The following is a 20,228-nucleotide window of genomic DNA, read 5'->3' on the forward strand; positions in this document are numbered from 1 at the left end:
AATTTGGATTGCTGTGCATCATTTGAGTAATATATTAAAAACATATTTTATATATATATTTTTTTGAAAGCAGAAAATATTTTATTTGGTTATAGATTTGATCAGTGTTCCTTGTTTCTGTCTGGTATTTACAGTACTAACGCTGGTGCTTCCCCACTCAGAGGCTTCAGAAACACACTCACCTGGAGCTGAGTGATTGATGCAGTCATGTCTTCGGGTTTACTGATGTGTAATGCACCACATGTGATTACAGAACATCAGTGCTCAATGGGGGATTTAGTGATATCGTGGTTACCTTAGCTGGCTAATGTATGGCTCAAGAATACACTTTGTCAGTGTCTGTTTATGAGGAAACGTATCATTTACTCTGAGTATGTAATCATTTCCACCAGCTGACGTCGCATGTTGTTTTTAGCACATGGCAATGCATTATTCAGTGGCCGACTCCTTTTAGAATTCGCACTGCACATGCCAGCGCGCACGTGCATGTGCGTGACAGTGCATGTGAAACGCGACATTTTGTAGGAACTTCACGCTCTTGTTGACAGGAACGTGGGATGATCACGCCACATCAGCATGTCATCAACCCACAAGCGGTATGTTTGTCCCATGTGGCGGGTGGAAATGCTGATGCAGCTGTGATGTCACAGATATGGTTGCCAAGACCTGGAGCCTTAGCCTGTTAATAGCATGTTTCATTGCTAGAAACAGTGACACACGAAACTTCATAAACACACAGACAAGTTCTACATATAAACACAGTGTTTAATTGCTTCTTTATGCTTGTGTGGAGCTTTTTTTATGTTGAATTTTTGAGATCAATTATTCAGAAATAAAAATATTGGGTTCACCAATAATGTGCTAGAAAAGTTGAAAACCTCCTTAAAATGATAAATAAAATGATTATAAAATAATATAAAAGATAGAAGAGCATTTTACTGCCTGTTAGTTGTAGATAATGCACATACACTTAAACACCCCATTTAGACCAACACAGTGATGTGGGTCACATGCTGGGTTTAATGTGGGTTAGAGACCTGCCTTTGGTGACTAGACATCGCTAATAGGGATATAAATGACTTTAATAATGTGAGAGAAAGACCTTTGACAGCTGTCTCATATGAATGAGACCATTAATGTATGTTCAGTTGACCCATGTCAGAATCATGTTCTCTGTGTGAGGGGATTGTTACCTGTAATAAATGTCCACACACACACAGGCCCAGTTCACACAAACACAAAATAAATTCAGCAATAAAACAACAAAACAATGTTGTTAGCACTTATTGTACCATAAATGATTGTGCCGTAAACTCAATACTTCTCATTTGTTATTGAATAATCATTTCAGAAATGGATTTACTAATCACAGGAGTTACAATTTATACAAATAATTTATGATAAGCAGGACTGTTTTTTTTTTTTTTTTCCTTTCAATGTTGTGTAACTGGCTTTTGAATGGGTATAGGAAGGGTGACATGCGGAGATGTGTGTGTGTGTGTGTGTGTGTGTGTGTGTGTGTGTGTGTGTGTGTGTGTGTGTGTGTGTGTATTTTGGTTTCTTCACTTTTGCAAATAACATTTCTAGATGTCACTCACTCTCAACATGTGTCCATTGTTGCTGAAATGTTTTTTTTTTCTACATTTTACTAAATAATTCAAGCACTATGGTGAAATGGCAGAAGCTTAGGTTATCAGACCGTTTTTCATGTACCATTTGTACTTTAAAATGCTGACAAACTACAGACAAACTTCCACAATGTATAGTCATCATGGAGTTTAGTAGGTTAGGGGTTAAGGATTCTAGTTACTGTGTACTTCCATCACATACACAGTACTTCAAATCATCAGACTGAAAGGCTCAATCAAATTAGACCTGAAAAATGCTTGATACATCCCTAATAATAACTGAATATTTAAATGCCTGCCAAAAAAGGACAACAGCATTTTATTGGAATAAGTACAGTACAATGCTCTATTAACACATTCATGAGATGTGTTAGAATTAATTAAGAGGGTGCCAAGAGCAACAGTAACACTTCCTGTTGGTGTGTGTGTTTGTCCTATGCTGTGAGGTCCATTTCAGCACAGAACCCAGTAAAACGGCAACAGCTGCGGCCGACGCTGGTGACCTTTAATTTACCGGCCAGCGTGTTTGTGCATTTTTGTTACAGATAAGTTTGGGGTCAAATGCAGAATGAGCGTCAATAAGAGTGAATGAATGAAAATTTGAGAGAGAGAGGTGGGGATGAGGAAAAACTCTGTGATAGAAGACAGATTTGGGTGCATATTAAATAGGATGACTAAATTGTGCACAGGAGGAGGCACTGTAAGAGGAACAGAAGTCAGCACCTTTCAGAGACACTTCCACACTTAGATGTGAATGTGGGTTTGAGCATCTGTTTGTATCCGAATCCGACATTAGGAGATGGAGCGAAAATGAAAGACTAGATAAACATGTATTAATGGGTGTGTGTGTGTGTCTGTGTCTGTGTGTTTGCATGGCATGTCTGTCCGTCCGTCACACCAAATAGCCTAAACTAGGCTCTTTTCTCCTCAAGCCAAAACAGCTTTCTCCCACTCCGCACAAATTAGCAGCAGCCCACGCTCCACTAACACATAACTGTCAGAGCACAGACACTGCAGGGAGTGAGGAGGAGTGAGGGGAAGGTGAGAGAAGTGATGAGGAAAGAGGGGGGAGAGGAAGACAAATTGGGAGAAGAGGCTGGATAAATAGAGAAGTGACAGATAATGTAGACCAGAAGTGGTTTTGTCGCTCACAGAAGCGCTTCGTTGTAGCTCCTTTCATCGGGGCCTGGTGTGCACCATTGGTAATCGTCAAGAAACGTGACAGTTGTCTCTTTTAGTTTTTTAGTCTTAATGCTTTGTGCACACATCCATTTTCTGTCCACACGGTGCTGATATTAGGCTTAACAGAATGTAAGGCGGAGAGGAAGTTGAGAGAGAAGGATGACGAGCTGTTCACACAGGGAGTGGCAGACCTGTTGGCGAGCTTCTGTTTTTCGGACTGAACAGCTTATCTTTATCTTTATTTAGAGTTGTCAATTATCTGTGAGCACTTAAGAACCTGAAAGAAGGGGAGCGAAAGGGGGGAGTTGCTAAAATAAATGCAATGGATGGAGGAGGGTGGGGCGAGATGGAGATGGTAAAAGAGACAGAAAGAGAGAGTGACATGGAGGAGAACAGCAATTTGAGGAGAAGAGGGCCTGGATAAGTAGAAAAAGAGGGATGAGGAAAGGCACATTATGCAAATATCGGCACGCTCATTACCATTTCAAAACTCTGGAAAGGAAATCACGAAAAGTGGAGAGATGCATATTTTTGGACTACGCCAAATTCATTCTCACTCTCTGTATCTCAATTTCTCTAACTATCTCTCTCTCTCTCTCTCTCTCTCTCTCTCTCTCCCTCTCTCTCTCCCTCTCCCTCACACACACCACCACCCCTCTCTCTTGGTGTTGCACTAACTCCAGTCTCCTCTCTTATTTCTCAGTTTGTGATTTCTATTTCTGTGCTCACTTGGTCTCTGATTTTACATGTTCACTCTGCATCTTTACACTCAGCAGCTACTTTATTGGGTACGCCTTTGTAGTACGGGGAAGGATTCCTCTTTTCCTCCAGAACAGCATGATTTTTTTGTTGCACGGATTCAGTTAGAAACATTACTCTGAGATTGTGGTCCATGTTGACACGATAGCATCATGAATCATAGATTTATTGGCCGCACATTAATGGCCAACAATCTCCTCTTCCAACACATCCCAAATGTGCTCTATTGGAATTTGGAGCGTAATACATGGTGTGTTATCCTGCAGGAAGTAATCATTTGAAGATGGGTTGATTGTGGCTATCAAGGGATGAACATGGTTAACAACAATAGTCAGGTATGTTACATTTAAGAATTGCTCCATTGGTATTAGGAAGCCAGATTCCAATCACCATTACCCCATCAGCAGCAGCAGCTGCAGCAGTCAGGATGGATCCATGTATTCATGATGTTCATACCAAATCTTGGCCACCTACCAGCAGAAACCAAGACTTTTTTAGATCACAAAAAGGTCTTCAAAGATACTTAAATCACCCCACCTGGCACCAACAATCATTCTAATGTCAAAGTCCTCTTAACTGACAAATTATTGTTCAATTAGATATTTAAATTAAGGAACAGTGGTGCGCCTGTTGACCCGGAGTCACAGCAGAAGATTGTAGTAAAAAGCCTTTTTAATCTTGCACTTTAACATACTTCTTTACTGTTGATATGTGAAGTATTTTCCAAGCTACAAAGCTTCAAAGGAAGCAGTGTTTGCAGTGACGTACTGATATCATGATTATGCGATCCTCTTCATGTAATTATAAAGAAAGTGATTAACAGTCAACACCTTTTGATAAGTCAGAACTGTGATAACACCATGTGAGTTAATCGCTTCTATTTCCTCTTCGCTTTGAATCTCCCTTTTTTTTTGTGAATGCAATGTGCATTTAACAGATGTAATACATGAAGAGAGGAGAGTGAAAAAGCAGTTGAAAGGGGACAGGATTAGTGTTGTGAAGCCAGAGATGAAGAGTGAGGTGTGTTCCAGAGGACACCCCGTCTGTAGGTCACCATGACCGCACAAAGACACTTGTCTGCAGGCCAGACCCCTGCTGCCTCCCTCCCTACTCACTGGAACGCGGGGTTTTGCAATCGCGTCTGTTTGTGTGTGCGACTGAATGCCTGACCTTAATTCTGACATTGTAAATATGTGTTTGTGTTGTGCTCTGCCCTACACAATGATTTTGGGAGTTTGGCAGGCAGACCATTTGATCTGTGATAACCTCGTTTCCACCTGCTTGTCACCTGCTTCTCTTTTTTGTTTTCTGTACAGTCTCTCAATCCCACTATTCTTTGCTTTTGCTGCAGTTGATGTTCAAAATCTCATGGGGAAGAGAGAATTTCCCCCAGGAAAAGTAGTATCTATGGTGAGTCCAAAACATTAAGTTATCTTTAATCAAAATATAATTAAAATATACCAATCTCCTGCACAAATTCTTAGACTTGTCAATAAATAATTTCACTTATTCATTACTTATTCAACTTTAAAGCTGTGACGAGTTATTTTATTCCAACATAGGTAATCTGTAAGTGTAGGACACTGAAGCATGAAGCATTAATCATCACGAGAGAATAACCTAATCAGATTCTTCCTTCCTTCTTTCCTTCTATCAGATTGTAGTTTTAATTCAAGGTCCAATAGATTGTAACCTTGTAGTACATTTTAGTCCTCCACCCCAACAGTGACAGACACAATCAGCACCTGCTTGACTTGCCACTTTTCCTAATGGAGGACAACCTGTTTTGTATACACATGCTCACCAGGGAGCCCACACGGCCTTCAGGCCCTGGTGCCAGTTCCCCAGATGGGCCCCTAAAGCCCCCTACCACCCCCACACACTCCCTGACCTGGCATGGATTTCCCTGCCTGGTGCCAGTTTGGTGTAGGCAGGAGTCGGTGGGCAGCTGCTTCTTTTCTGCTCATCCACCATCAGGCTCACACACACACACACACACACACACACACACACACACACACACACACACACACACAATAGCAACCATGTCAAACTCATGGCCCAAGGGATGTTTCCAAATGGTTATCTTGAACTTCTGATGAACTGAAATATAATCTCCTGTACTTTCTTTCTTCTCATTTTCTTGAATCTGTCTTTTTATTCATCTTGCACCTCACAGTTAACAGAATAATTTACTTCCATTTGGAATAAAATAGCAGCATCCACAGTGTACCAAAGCATCAGGTTTACCGCAGCATGCTAAAGAAAACCTAAAGCTATCAGAGAGCAGAGGTGAAATCAGATTTGATCCGTAGAGAAAGATAGGAGTTATAAAGGGAATACAAGACAGTGTACCGGTGCCTAATTATATCTACAGACATAGCCTGAGGTTGTGGCCTTCATGTCAACCCCGTTAAAGAGAGACACACACATGCACACTCTTCACATTTGGGTCTGAGAAAGTATGGCAGAGTGCTCCGAGCCAGACTTGTTTTTGTCTCCCAGCAGAACAGGCAATGCCTTAACCTACTTTGTCTGCATCAGTGCCATTATCCTGACAGCGATAGCAGGTTGGACTGTGTGTGTGTGTGTGTGTGTGTGTGTGTGTGTGTGTGTGTGTGTGTGTGTGTGTGTGTGTGTGTGTGTGTGTGTGTGTGTGTGTGTGTGTGTGTGTGTGTGTGTGTGTGTGTGTGTGTGTGTGTGTGTGTGTGTGTGTGTGTGTGTGACAGAGAGAGAGAGAGAGAGAGTTGTGTTTATGTGGATGTTGTAGAAGGAAAAAGATTTTACCATGTCATGAATTTTGAATACAGACTGGTGTGTTTGCCGTGTTGGCTGGCTGGCTCGGCCAGACCTAGACGTCTGGAGAGTGATATTGTTTGTCAGCGTGTGTATGAATAAATACAAATTCTTTTAAAATGATATATATAGATGGACAGACAGCTAAAGTACAGACAAAAAGTTAGTTTAGCAGCTTCAGAAACTAGTGACAAACAACCCCAAAAATAATTTAGGATGAGTAAAGATAAGCACCAGATAAACATTCACTCACTTGTCCTCGGGAAATGGGTGGGGCTCGAAGCTTGTTGATTTACTGGCTACTTGCGCACTTGGCTGCTAACCAAATCATAAGATAATTAATTCAAGTGTATTTGTGCTATCTCCTCCTGTCTCGTGACTACCTGCAAACAATGACGCCTCTGTGGAGCAGTTTCTACTAAGGCAGAACAGGATTATATAAAACTGGAGTTTGCAAAAACAAACAAGTGATACCTTCCTGCAATTTGGACTCCCCCCGGATCTCAGTTCCCTCAAAGGTCACCACCGTCCAGATGCTTTGTAAATTGGTCAGGAGTTCAAATTTGCATGTCAGTGTTCACCTAAGGCGGATGTCTTACTAGCGTAGGATCTCCTGTGGCACACCAACAGGTGAGAATATCAACAGGCAATTCTCTGAAGCGCTTTTTAGCTGCAATGCTAAGCAGAAAGTCAAATCATCGTTCTCATTAGATCTAGCATGGGGTACCACATATTTGGTGCAGTTTTTTTTTTTATGTTTACAAATACATATTTTCAGCAAGGTATGCCCACGTTGTACAACTTGTGAGTTGTACAACTTGTGAATTTACAGTGTGTCTGTTTATGTGCAGATGCAAAGATAGACAGATGGATATTATGTACATTTGACTCCGGCCATGCTTTGCCCTTTCCTTTCCTCTTAAACTCACTTGTTAATGCGGAGGTGTGTTTTGTAAAGGCTTTTAAAAGCCCTAGCAGGACCATATGACTCCAGATGAGTCCTCTGGAAGCTATCTATTATGGATGACCACTCCAGGGTTCAGACCTTTGCCTTGCACTCGCAAGGGCTTTACAAGCTTCTGGCTAGCAACATCACCATGACCAGAGGTGGGCCTCCCCTTGTCCGGGAAGAGGAGTTCATTACAGCCTAATGGCTACAGTATAGCCATCAGTGATAGACTGTACCACAAACCCATTTAAGTGAAGAAATAGACTATGGTTTGCTGAAATCGTGCATACCAGTTTTGTAAGTGGGGTGAAGAAGTCAATGAGAAGAGACTTGGGTATTTATACAAGTGGAAAAATAAGCAGTCTCCTCTTAAATCACTGATAAACACAACAAACAAGCCTTCACAAGTAGATATGTCATCACCAGATCTACACCAGGATGAAGTAGAACAAGTTTTTTCAATAGATAGGCTGTTTCTCACAATCCTTGATCTGTGTCTGCCATGGTTTATACCTCAAGTCATCTTTCTTTATGATGCAGTCCTTCATTTACATCTGTAACTGCCTTTACTACCTCTATGTCTGTTTACATCCCTAGGAAATATTGATGAGGCCTGTTTTAGGCAGGTTGCTATAATCTGCACTGCACATTAAGAATTTGTGGGTCTAGCTTTAGTGCACAGGGCCATTCCTGTGACCCATGTGATTTAAAGTGCACAGGGATCAGCGTGGTAAGCTGACATCTCCCATAAGTTCATTTTAGCATAGCCGACAGCTAATGGCTCTCTGTCTGCTGCAAACTCGGCGCATGACTGGGAAGGCATTACCATTGAGACGGAAAGAGAGGGCGTAAAATATGAATGAACGGAGCTCCCCACTGAAGCCAAGAGCTCAAAACATCTCTTTGTCTTACCTCGTTGGGTTTTTAAGAAGCTGTTTTAAAGCCTTGATGTTTTGAGGTCTTCTTCCGAACAGGAGTTTATTCTTGTTAAGGGTATTTTTATAGAGCTTGTTACCTCAACTCGATCTGACGAGTGTGTGTGTGTGTGTGTGTGTGTGTGTGTGTGTGTGTGTGTGTGTGTGTGTGAGTGTGTGTGTCTGTTTGTGTCTGTTTGTGTGTGTGTCTGTTTGTGTGTGTGTGTGTGTGTGTGTGTGTGTGTGTGTGTGTTTGTGTGTGTGTTTGTGTTTGCGCACAGCAGAATTCGGCACCAAATTATTTTTACCCAGGTATGAAACAGATCAAATGAAAGGAGTATGTATTTAGCTGCTTAGCTATCCTCTTTTGCCTTTGTGCTTATAGGCATAAGCAAGATATGGAAGAAAAAAAACCTATATATACTTTGTTTGCTGTGGTCTGAATCAATGAATGAGTTGGTAAACTCTACTACTCTCTACTTCTACTTAATTCAATTTCAAGCTAGAAAATTGGCTAGAGCTGTCTGGGGCAGGAGTGAGAGAGTAAACCCAGAAGGAAGGTCCTGAAGAACGTCCTATCTGCTGGAAGGCTCTGAGGGAACATACCATAACCATGTTTGCTTGGATGGTCGGCAATGAATCAGCTTTTCCTGTGTGTGATTTCTTGTGCCATGATTTGAGAAGAATGCACATGCACATAAATAAGGATTGGCAACCTGTTTTAAAATCTATCACTAATATATCATGATAAAGATACACACGTATGCTGCGATATAGTACATTGTCCAGAAATTAAATTGCAAATCACTTTATAGACCAAACAACCAGATGGGATTTTTTGGGGGGCTAACAAGGAAGTAAATTAAAAACCCAACAAATCAACTTGACAGATCTTTTAAGTCATTACTGTCACAAAGAAAGTCCTTCCTATTTATCCAACATTTTAAGCAAAGGCCTACACAAAATTATGGTGTCCTTCAGAATTGCTTCTATTCTCTTCTTTTTTTCTTATAATATAACCCTTTCAAGCATCCCATTCAAATAAAACAAAAGTAAAAACAATCACTCTTTGGTTAAACTGCTTAAAGATAAGCAACATGTGACAGGCAGTTGTTGTTTTTTTTTTCAGGGGGCACAAGCCAAACCAAACACAAGCCACAGTCAGAGATTTTAGAGTGATAGCTCCTTCTGTAGACATGTCATTGCAAAAGCTTGCAAAGTTTCCTACAAGTTTCACTGTATATATCTTCATATCTGACAACTCTACTAATAAGCAGTCTGCAGCCCAGTGGGACAGCAGCTCGGCTCCAAGGATGTCATATTGTACCACTGCTTCACTGCAGTTGAGTTTATTGTCATTCAGCTAAACCTGTGTGTGTGTGTGTGTGTGTGTGTGTGTGTGTGTGTGTGTGTGTGTGTGTGTGTGTGTGTGTGTGTGTGTGTGTGTGTGTGTGTGTGTGTGTGTGTGTGTGTGTGTGTCTGTGTGTGCTGTGTGTCTGTGTGTGAAAGAGAGAGAGAGCGACAACAGCTCACCGTTTTATCGCTATAACATTGATTCCTATTGCATTACCGTATAAACTATAGACATGACACACAATACAATTGCTCCAGACACTTCCTCATTTTGAATGTGCCTGGAACAACTTTTCAAACAATATTACACGTTCTTCTGTTTTTTAGGTCTTTAGTATAAATAAACCCCCAATAAAATACATAACTTATTTAAATGTTGTTCCTCTTTTATGTGAGTACATCATTTTAAAAGTTCTGCCTGTTTACTGTTTTAATATGAATCTGCTTTGCCTGTACTTTATTGTTTTTTTTTATTTATTATTGTTAACATATTTAATGAAAATTGAGAGCATTTGTTAGCTACGCAAGAACAGGCCAATGACAGCTGAAAACACTGACCGATAACACAGCTGATAGCTCACGACTCTCTACTTGTGCTGATCTGTTAAGCCTTGCAAAATATTTTTTAATAACCTCGAGTCTGTTGCCATAGATTGGCTAAGTAAGAGAAGTGGCAGAATATGCGAGGGAGATTTTGGCACAAAATAATACTTTCTTTACACTTCAGCAGTGCTTTTATAGCAGGAAATTAAGACCTAAGAGGATGGGCTCTCATGTTCTGCGTCAACTAAGCATGTCCTGATTGTAATTAGAAATTCATTGCATCGCCTAAATCCATTTTATTTTGACAGAGAAAGGTATTGGAAAATGATCATTTTAGAAAGTTTAATGATGGTTTTAAATAGAAATTTGAGATTTACTATCTTTATCTTGAAATTCCCAGAGACACTAATCAATGCGACGGGAGGCAGAGAGCCAGAGAGGGATGTTGAGGGGGGTTGTAGAGAGAGAGAGAGAGAGAGAGGAGAGAGAGAGAGTGAGTGAGAGTGTGTATTATAAATAACCCAAATCAATAATAAACGACACAGTATCTCACATATTTGGAGTCGGGTCTGGGGTTCTCAGGGGAGAGGATGAAAAAGGCAACTCTCCTCCTCCCCCATTGTCACTGTGGAGAGGAGGGGGAAGACAAGAGGATAGGAGGGTACAAAAATAAGAGTTGCTATCTTTTTTTCCCTCTCCTGAGCATGAACCAGCTTGTGGTTATGGTTTGCATGCATGCTCGTGTGTGTGTGTGTGTGTGTGTGTGTGTGTGTGTGTGTGTGTGTGTGTGTGTGTGTGTGTGTGTGTGTGTGCACATGTGTGTACATTACGAGGCGGACACAACCATTACTTATTCATCAGTCCTGTCTGCCAGGCTGCCACACTGTGTATTTCAGCATGCCTTGCAATCATTATGCCACATGCATTATTTAATGCACACGCACACGCTGACTCTGATGCAGATAGCTACACAAGCTATTTATCTCGGATATGCTCACTTATCGCCTTGTCTGGCTCTCTCACAGACTGTTGCAAATAACTGTACAAACCCTCTTTCACGTAGACATTCATTGCCTTATCTTTAGGTCACACACCAATGTGCACAAAGAGGTTTCATTTCTACGCGTTGTTTTCACATAATGTACCCACATGCTCTACTGATTAATTCCCTTATATGCTCCAAGTCCCTGCACATGGTCTCTGTATACGTGAACATGTTTAGTCGTGTGCTGGTCATCGTGTTGTGAACATGGACAGGTGGCAAAGTTTATCCCTCACTACTACACCAATGTGGATTTAATTTGTCTAGAAAAAACTCGGGTCAAGAACTGACGTAAATGTAGAAAGTGAAGTCAAGACCTCTTATTAGCCCCTGATTGGCTTTTCTGGTCTGAAGAATATCACTTTTCAGTATCAGTGCATGGACATTTTGCAAACAAGTCACATGCATAAAGTTCTGAATGCTTGTCCAACTAAGAAAGCTTAGGCTAATGAAAATATTTTCAAACACAAGTTTTCACCATTCATGACAGATCACATAATCATTTGTGTATTTCAGATGCAAGATTTGTATTTGTTGTGAGTTAAAGTGCATTGCATTGGATCACATTCACATTGTGCCAACTGCTGTACTTACACACAAATAAAATATGATTGCTTGTGTACCATTCAGTTCATCTAAACAGGCTCTTGTGCCTACTAATGCACTGGCAGGCTTCAAAAACTTTTCTGGATTTTTCTTTTTTCTTTCTCCTCTTCTGTGTGCTGTATAATGGCCAAAAAAACATTTTCAAAAGCGGTCCACGTGTCCCACTGTTCATTTTTGTTTGTCAAGCTGCCGGCTCACCGCCGCTGATCTTTGACCATGTTACTTACCATCTTACCTAATGTCCATACATTGATTTTTCTTTTTCTAACCGCAAAGTTCATGTGGTGCTCTTCTGCTACAGTTTCACAGTCTGGTCACTGCCCTCCCCCGATGGTGATTCTCCCCTGTTCCAAAGAGATGTTTGTGTACGCGTGTGTATGCCATTGTGGTTTGAGCTCAGTAGTGTTATCAGTGTCATGGCTGTATGAAGCTCGGCTAAGCCTTTGACGTCAACACCATACAACAAGCTGATAATGCAGACCTTTATCACAGCCAGGTGTGTGGGTGTGTTGTCTGATCAAACAAAACTTGGCTTCCTGGATTCTACACTGAACTTCAAAAATAGCTCCTGCAAACACACACACACACACACACACACACACACACACACACACACACACACACACACACACACACACAGATGCAGACCACCCCAGATGTACACACACACACACACACACACACACACACACACACACACACACACACACACACACACTCACTTATGTAGCTGCTTTTTGACCAGGAAGGAGTCAAAATACTTTTCAGTGATTTTAAGATGTGCGTGGAAGCCTGGGAAATCTAGAGGATTAAATTTTCACACACACACACACACACACACACACACACACACACACACACACACACACACACACACACACACACACACACACACACTCACAAATTCGATGAGGAGATGTGTGCAAAAAACTGTGCTTGAACATGAACTTAAATTATTATTTTTGCCTTTTTGAAGTAAACAGATTTACTAAACACTGTGTACACAAGCAAACCAGTCTGTTCTACTGAGGTAAGGAATTAAGAGAAATCTACGTAAATTGTTATTTTTTTGATATATACTTATATCATTTCCATCTTATCATTTAACTGGAATTTAAGAGGGTTTTTACATGTATATGTACGCAAAAACATGTGGGATCCATAGAAAGGATTACGCTGTGCCTCATATTCCAACACAAGTCTGACTTTAACTGAAACTAAAGTATAAATAAGTATCTGTTTCCTCACCTTTAAGACTCACACCTACAGTCTCTCACCCAGGGGATTGCACATGTCTTGGCCTGATTAAATGTCTTCCCCAGACTGTGTGCATGTCTGCAGACTGGACTCCTGTCGGTTTTGTTTAACCTGATAGGATGGGTCAAATTACACCTTAGTCATTCTTCTTAGTACGGTACCAGTTGGTAACACCACAACATTCCCAACATTGCTCCACCAATCTTTGGCCAAAGTCTGATTAGTCACAAAAGGTGTGAACACCTGTGTCCTTTAATAGTCAGTTGTTTGTAAAATATTAAGACATTTGCTTCATTTGGTGTAAAATCTCTAAATATATCTTTAAATATACCTTAATGGCAAGGGGAGATTATTGGTTTCAGAACAATCAAGTTATTGCATTACACATCATTTGGGGGTATTGATCAGTGTCCCATGGGAGTAAATGTGACATTGGATCCTTTCATGTTCAGTTGTTGTTGTGGTTTATATCAGGGAATTAGGAAGCTATTGATTGCTAGTATCAGCTAAAGAAGTAGAAAACAACTTTGCCTCTTTTTCCCATTGGGATACAAACAAGTGCTATTGGTTGTGGCTCCTGTCAGTGAGAGCCCATTTGGGTAAAATGAACTGCCCCACGTTGTGCTGCAGAGCGCATTTTGAGCCTTTGAGTCTTTGCTGCCAGCACCATCAGATTCAATTCACAACTGGCATCCTGTCACTTCTCCAGTCTTTGAGTCTGCATGATTGAACAGGGATTATAAAGTAGCCACTTTTGCAAACGAGGACTCGCCCAAATGTGGCACTATTAATTACACACTCACCAAGTAAACAACTATTCGTACTGCAGTCAGTCCCATCCTGCCTGTTTCCATTCACTCCAATTGGCTAAGTATCAAACTGCCCATTGATGACAGCAAGACATATGTCAGGTGTCGCCCTCAGAGGAGCACTTGTCGTTAGTGGACTCTGATGCCTCTCGATAGACGAGTCCTTCAGCCGCCTTAATTGCCCCTCATTATCATTCAGTCCAAACCTCATCACTCATCTGCAACACACTTTCCAGGCATCCATGTATAAATCTCTCTCTGCTCCGATTCAGCTTCTCGCTCTCTTTATTAATAATTTTACAACTCTTAATGCAGCTCCCTAGATATTTCTTTTATTGTCATTTCATGATGGTCATTTCCCCAAACACAGCTTTCTCTTGTAATATACTCCACCCTTCACAGTTATGATTTCAGTCATGAAATATCTGTTTAATAAATGTAAACAAGACCTGACAAAGCATCCAAGAAAAAAACGTATGGTACTAAAAAAGTGTTGAGTTTTATACTAAGCCCTAGCTGCTAGCAGCATCTACTCTCTCCCCCTCTCTCTCTCTGTGTGTGTGTGTGTGTGTGTGTGTGTGTGTGTGTGTGTGTGTGTGTGTGTGTGTGTGTGTGTGTGTGTGTGTGTGTGTGTGTGTGTGTGTGTGTGTTCAGTGGTTGTAAAGTGTTCCAGTTGCAAGGCCAAGCAGAAACCATTATCATCAAGTCAACTTCACAACAACTATCTGTTCTGTTGGGATGCTGGTGTGTGTAGGAGGGTTCACGAGATAGAGAGGATCCATAAGTGTGTGTGTGTGTGTGTGTGCAACAAGTAACACACATTGGGAATTGTGAGCAACAAAAACACTGAGCTATGTTTACTCAAAAAAAAAAAACAGAGGTGGTTCATAAAAGCACAGGGTTTGTCTAGTCAAATGAGAATGTGGTCGGTGCGTTAGCAGGCAAAAAGAGAGACTCCCATAAAATGCTCAACATGCCTGAGACTGCCCTCTGATGTCACTGAGAGAGCAAGAGGGAGGGTGAGCGAGGGAGGGAGAGTGAGAGAGAGAGAGAGAGAGAGAGAGAGAGAGAGAGAGAGAGAGAGAGAGAGAGAGAGTGGGAGGGGACCGGAGGAACAGAGGGAGGGAGAGAGAGTGGCAGCCGGAGGGCAGAGCGAAGCACGTCAGTGAGAGAAACACAGAGAAGCGGTAGAGTGAGAGACGGAGAGTGTGAAAGACAGGGAGGGAGAGAGATTTGTTCTCACTACGAAAACCAGGTTGGTCTGCTGTACTTGCGCGCTGCAGTGGACTTTCAAGCTCTGTTCAGAGCCGCACTTTTGGATACAAACACACACTTTCTCTCTCTCTTAGATACTGCACACTACACACACACACACACACACACAAGAGCACAACAACCGGACAACACGGCACAACTGATGGGTGAGAGCTCCTGTTGTTATGTAGGGATCACTGTTTGTTTGAGTAGCATGTGTGGATGAAACTCTCATTCAGCTTCAGCTGGTTTGTAATTTATTGTGTTTTTGTTTTTTGTTTTCGGTGTGTAAAAGATTAGTTTATTTAGTGCTTGGGTGTGTGCTGATTAATTGTACATTGTATTATGTTTAGTCGGTGTGTGTGTGAACCCTAGGCATGTGTTTATATAAACTCAGTCAGCCTCTGGATATGTTACCGTGTATGTGTGTTCACTTGAGGGGAGAGAGTGTGTGTGTGTGTTTGTGTGTACATGTTCATTTGCTGTGTGGGTGTGCAGCTTCGAGTAGTGGCAGTGTTTATTGAGTGGTACTGATGTATGGAGACTCTTGCTCAGCACCACTCAGTGCAGCCTTTAACTGAATGGAGCAGATGGCTGCGTCTGTTCCTCCCGACAGCCTATTGTGTGCATGCGTGTGTTTGTGTTTATACCTCTGTGTGTGTGCGGGAATATATATGAAAGTTTGGGTTCTTGCACAAAATGAGGGGTTTTATTGCAAAAAAAAACAAAAATCAGTTTTGCAGAAGTAATTTTAATTGTTGTTTGCTCAGCACTCAAAGAAAATGCAAATGAATGAGTATTCTGAATTTTTAAGCAATTACTAACAAGCATGTAAAACTGTTGAGCATTTGAGCTCATGTAAGAGTAAACCCTTTATTTCTCTATTAGATTTGTGTGCTAAATTACATTTTCTGCTCTATGCATCATTTGATAATAAGGTTTTTGTTTGTATTTTGGTTTATGGCCAGTGCGCATGCAGTGTCACCATGTGGCTCCATGTCTCTCTGTCTTGGTTCATGTGTGGTGCCTGTTCTATATGTCTATATCCCAGCTCACTTCAGCACTAACAGTTAAGGTTTAAATCGCTTGTAGATCAGTCTGAAAAAGGCCAGTTAAGGTTTTGTTTATCTCCGTAGACCCACCTGAAAACACATCATCCCTAAATAATTTACACGATAAGTTGCTTTTGATTGCCCAGTGGAGTCAGTCTGTGAACGCCGACCAGCTGTCCACAGAGAAAGAGAGAAAGGAGATGAGGAAAACAAAGAGGTGGTGACATACAGAACAACAAACTACCAGGCTCCAGGGACACGCAGTGACATATATCAGTATGCGTACACACCCATCCCAGACTTTACAGTAAAGCTGAATGCACATGCAGACCATGTGTTGAATTAGTTGCCTACCATCATTGGTCCTTCCTCCATCTCTAGCCACGCCCCTCCTCTCCAGTCCAACCAACTGCTGGCCACAATTCCACCAGTCGCCATGGTGCTTGCCTCCCTCCTCTACCAGCACCTGTGTGTGTGTGTGTGTGTGTGTGTGTGTGTGTGTGTGTGTGTGTGTGTGTGTGTGTGTGTGTGTGTGTGTGTGTGTGTGTGTGTGTGTGTGTGTGTGTGTGTGTGTGTGTGTGATGGGGGCGGGGGGCTGGGTAACACTATGTCAGCGATTACTATTCATTCTTAATCTGCAAGCGATACGCTGCTGTCACTTTTTGATTTTGTGCGTAGCTTTGTTTTGATCACACACACTGAGCATTTAAATGAGCGTGCACACTCACTTCCTCAGCAACTGTGAGTAAAACATGCATGAGGTTTTGTCTGAGTGCATAGATGCCCGGTGGGGCGAGGAGGTCCCTCGGGAATCCTGGTCTATAAATATCTCCCTCTGTGTGATCCATGATCTTAGCCTGATCAGGGGAGAGGGAGGGGCAGAGTCACGGATAGAGGGACACAGAGAGAGATGGATGAATAGATTAGGGACAGAAAGTAGGAGGCACAGGATGACATGTCACCAGCTGTTTTTTTTTTTGGTCAGTTCAGCCAGAGTTTACATCATGCGTGTAGTTGGGGAAACCTCACATCTCCATGGGATTCTCACAAAGTACACACAATTTCCCGTCTGGAAATTAACAGAGTTTATCTTACTTCCGCCCCTCATAGCTTTAATGGTCCTGCATAGCTTTAATGGCCCTTTAGCTACTACACATTAACAACACATTTATAACCCACTGTATACTTTTGTGAAGTGAAGTTGTCAATCATAGAAAATGTGATTTTTATTTACTGACGGTTGAGGCTTGCAAAATTCTTTTGGCATGTGGAAGAAAACAAAGACGTGATCTTGTTGGTTTCCCCTTTCTTTCTACACAAATTGAATTCCTTTGCACAAAAAGCACTTATGTCACTTACAATGTCAGCCTGTGTTGTGACCTGCTGAGCCATGCTTGCAGCAGGAATGTTTGCATTATCATGTCCGGGGCTGTCAGGGTGAGTCAGCTTGTGCATCCCCCTCTCCTCTGTTGGCTCGGCACCATACTCTCATGCCACATTCACGGAGTGCCATCCTTGTAAGCCGGGCTAATTACTTCACAGGTGCCTGCACCCTGCTGGTTGCTGTATGTCGCCCTGTTTGTCTGCTGCCATTCACAAAGCTTTGTTTACTGTAAACATGCTTCTGAGGGTTGTTGTTCAGAGAGCTGCTGTTGTTTCTGTCATGGTACAACTGCAACAGTGCTGCGATCTTGTAGGGCCATGTCAGCTTGACCAGGAACTGTCAGTCAGACGTGATACAGATAGGTTTCTAGTATGCTATCAAAGCACTTTAAAAACAGGCTTTAAATTATCCAGAGCAAAACTGTCTGATTAATAGGAATCTGTTCAGTGGAAAAACACAGTTACAGGCTTGTACGGCTTAGAAACAATAGCTAATTAAATCACAGGAGCAGGTTTTGCTGAATGTTGAATTTGAATAGACTCTGAAACAACTCTGAAACTGGTTACTAAAATGAATTCAAATAGATACCCAGTCTGTGTGATTCAGGTATAGGCTGTAGTGTTGTCATAAATACACTGAGGCTATCAAAAGGTTTAAGCTCCTAAATAACTACGTTTGTACATAAAAAACATCAGAACCAGCAGACGGCTGTGGCCCCCAGTACAATGTTAATGTGCCTGCCAGTGTGATTAGCCTCCGAGTTGCTGGTCTGAGCAGCGTTTCCACCGCCTCCCTCTCACTCTCTGTCCCTCTGTGCCACCTGATATAGCCCCTCAACTTGAGGATAAGTGGCTGTAATTAGGTTGTTTTTTTTCTACCTTGCATAAGCCTTGTAGCCGGTCATTGATCACTGGTCTGTAAGCGACCGGTTATGTTAACAGAGTGAAACACACAGAATTTAAGAAGAATTTAAATGTACTATATTAGTCTGTGAGGAGAAACATGGTGTGGGCACAGTTGCTGTTGACCTTCATGCTTACACAGCTCAAAGCCATACTTCCAGAGTATTTAATAATACATAAAACGTGTACATTATACTGCAGATGAAAAAATGACACAAAACAAAATTATGCAAAAAATAACTTTTGCATAGACGCTGGTGCATTTCCATTGTGGGGGAAGAGGAAGTGTACTCTTTTGTGCTTGTGCCTCGGTCTAGTTAGGTGCAGCTTAGGTTGTTTATTCATCAGGTGACACAGTTTTGTTAACCATTTTTGCATGGGATTATGGCTGCATTTCCATGTGCTCAGGCCACCTCTTATCACAAGTGCACAGGATAGTTTTGGTGGTTTAAGTTGGCAAAGACACTCAAATCTGACCTGTTTGTCTCACGCATCATGATACTGCATATCAACCTCTTTGTAAATGTTTGTCTTTGGTATCTTTTATTATCCAGCTTACTTAGTTTTCATCATTTCAGGTACACGCCACCGTACAAGGAAGTAGAATACTTGTTTGGGGCTTGCAAGAGACCTGGCAGTGTTTGCTGGTAAAATTCTGTATATCCAGTAGATGTCAAAGATTACTTAATTTGTGTTTGCCATTCATTTTCCCAATAGCTCTTAGTTTGTCGTTGCATGTGAAAGCACAGGAGCAGAGTGTTTATATTTTCTGTTTTGTAGTTTTGAGAATGGGAGCCCCACTTGTCAACGAAAACAAACAGCCTTTGTGAATCCTGTGGCATGCTTGCTTAGTAACGCTCTTGTGGAACCGTACACAAATAGGAGTTGAGAGCGAGTGCTAGGCCAACTTCAGGGGCCAACCTTGCCAACGCAAGTTTGTATGGGAAAGTATACTGTAGAAAAGGCGTTAATTGAGGTGATGCTCCTTGCATGTTTGGAACCATGGTGCAAGAATAGCTGGCGCCAGGGTCCCTCTAAACGGGTACTAATATGAAGAGTGGCACTTTGAAGTGCACTGACCCAACAGCAGGTTTTGTTTATTTGACCTTGTTGTTTACGGCTTATCAAACTGTGATTGTGTGTAAACAGTTGACAGGCATATGTGTGTAAATGTATTTGTGTACAGCGAATGTGAGGAGTGGTTCACTATGGTTCACTGGGAAAGGCTTTGTTTGGATAACACGGGTGATTGGCACAGTTTGTTGAGTGAGAATGACAAACAGTGGCATCTTCTAATGTGACTGTCTTTCTATATGCTTGTTAATCTGGAAGTGAAACGTACAAGTTTGTAGGTCAGAGGTCCCTGCGTCATTTTAACACGCACATGTGCACCTGGCTTCCTCATCAGTGCATGTTTGTTTGTCTCGCTCTTTAATATGACGCTGTTAGTACGCAAGTACATTCTTCCGCTCACACAGAGGATGTCAGTTGAGTAGGCGTTCCTACTTCGGTGTAACCCAGAACACATTCCCATACACACTGCTAAAATAATGTTGGCCATATGCAGACCACCTTCAAATGAGTGTTAGGCTAACTCCAGGGGCCGGCCTTGCCGACCCAAGTCTGCATGGGACCATAAACAATAGAAAAGGCATTAATTGAGATGATGCTTTATGCATGTTTGGCACCGTGGTGCTAGAATAGTTGGCGCAGGGGTCCCTCTGAAAGGGCTCTAATATGAAGACTGACAATCCGTTCGAAGAGCACTGACCCCGCAAAAGGGGTGTTGTTTATTTCA

At 41.9% G+C, this 20,228-nt stretch overlaps 1 protein-coding gene across 9 annotated transcripts in view; it reads left to right on the top strand.

The window, feature by feature from the left end:
* Positions 1 to 20,228, top strand: part of hdac4 (histone deacetylase 4) — a 119,528-nt gene that overhangs the window by 42,838 nt on the left and 56,462 nt on the right. The window contains exon 2 of one of the 9 annotated variants that reach the window (XM_051404424.1): positions 4,921 to 4,979. The exons of 6 other annotated variants lie outside the window; for them this stretch is intronic. Coding sequence is in view for 1 of the 3 variants with exons in the window: in XM_051404421.1 (XP_051260381.1) it covers positions 15,256 to 15,259 (4 nt within the window). In the remaining 2 variants the exon portion in view is untranslated. Of the gene's footprint in view, positions 1 to 4,920; positions 4,980 to 14,975; positions 15,260 to 20,228 lie in introns of those variants that run through there. 2 more of the 9 variants (XM_051404421.1, XM_051404422.1) reach the window with 2 other exon arrangements.

Source organism: Dicentrarchus labrax, unplaced genomic scaffold (assembly GCF_905237075.1).
Source record: "Dicentrarchus labrax unplaced genomic scaffold, dlabrax2021, whole genome shotgun sequence".
Taxonomy (NCBI): Eukaryota; Metazoa; Chordata; class Actinopteri; family Moronidae; genus Dicentrarchus; species Dicentrarchus labrax.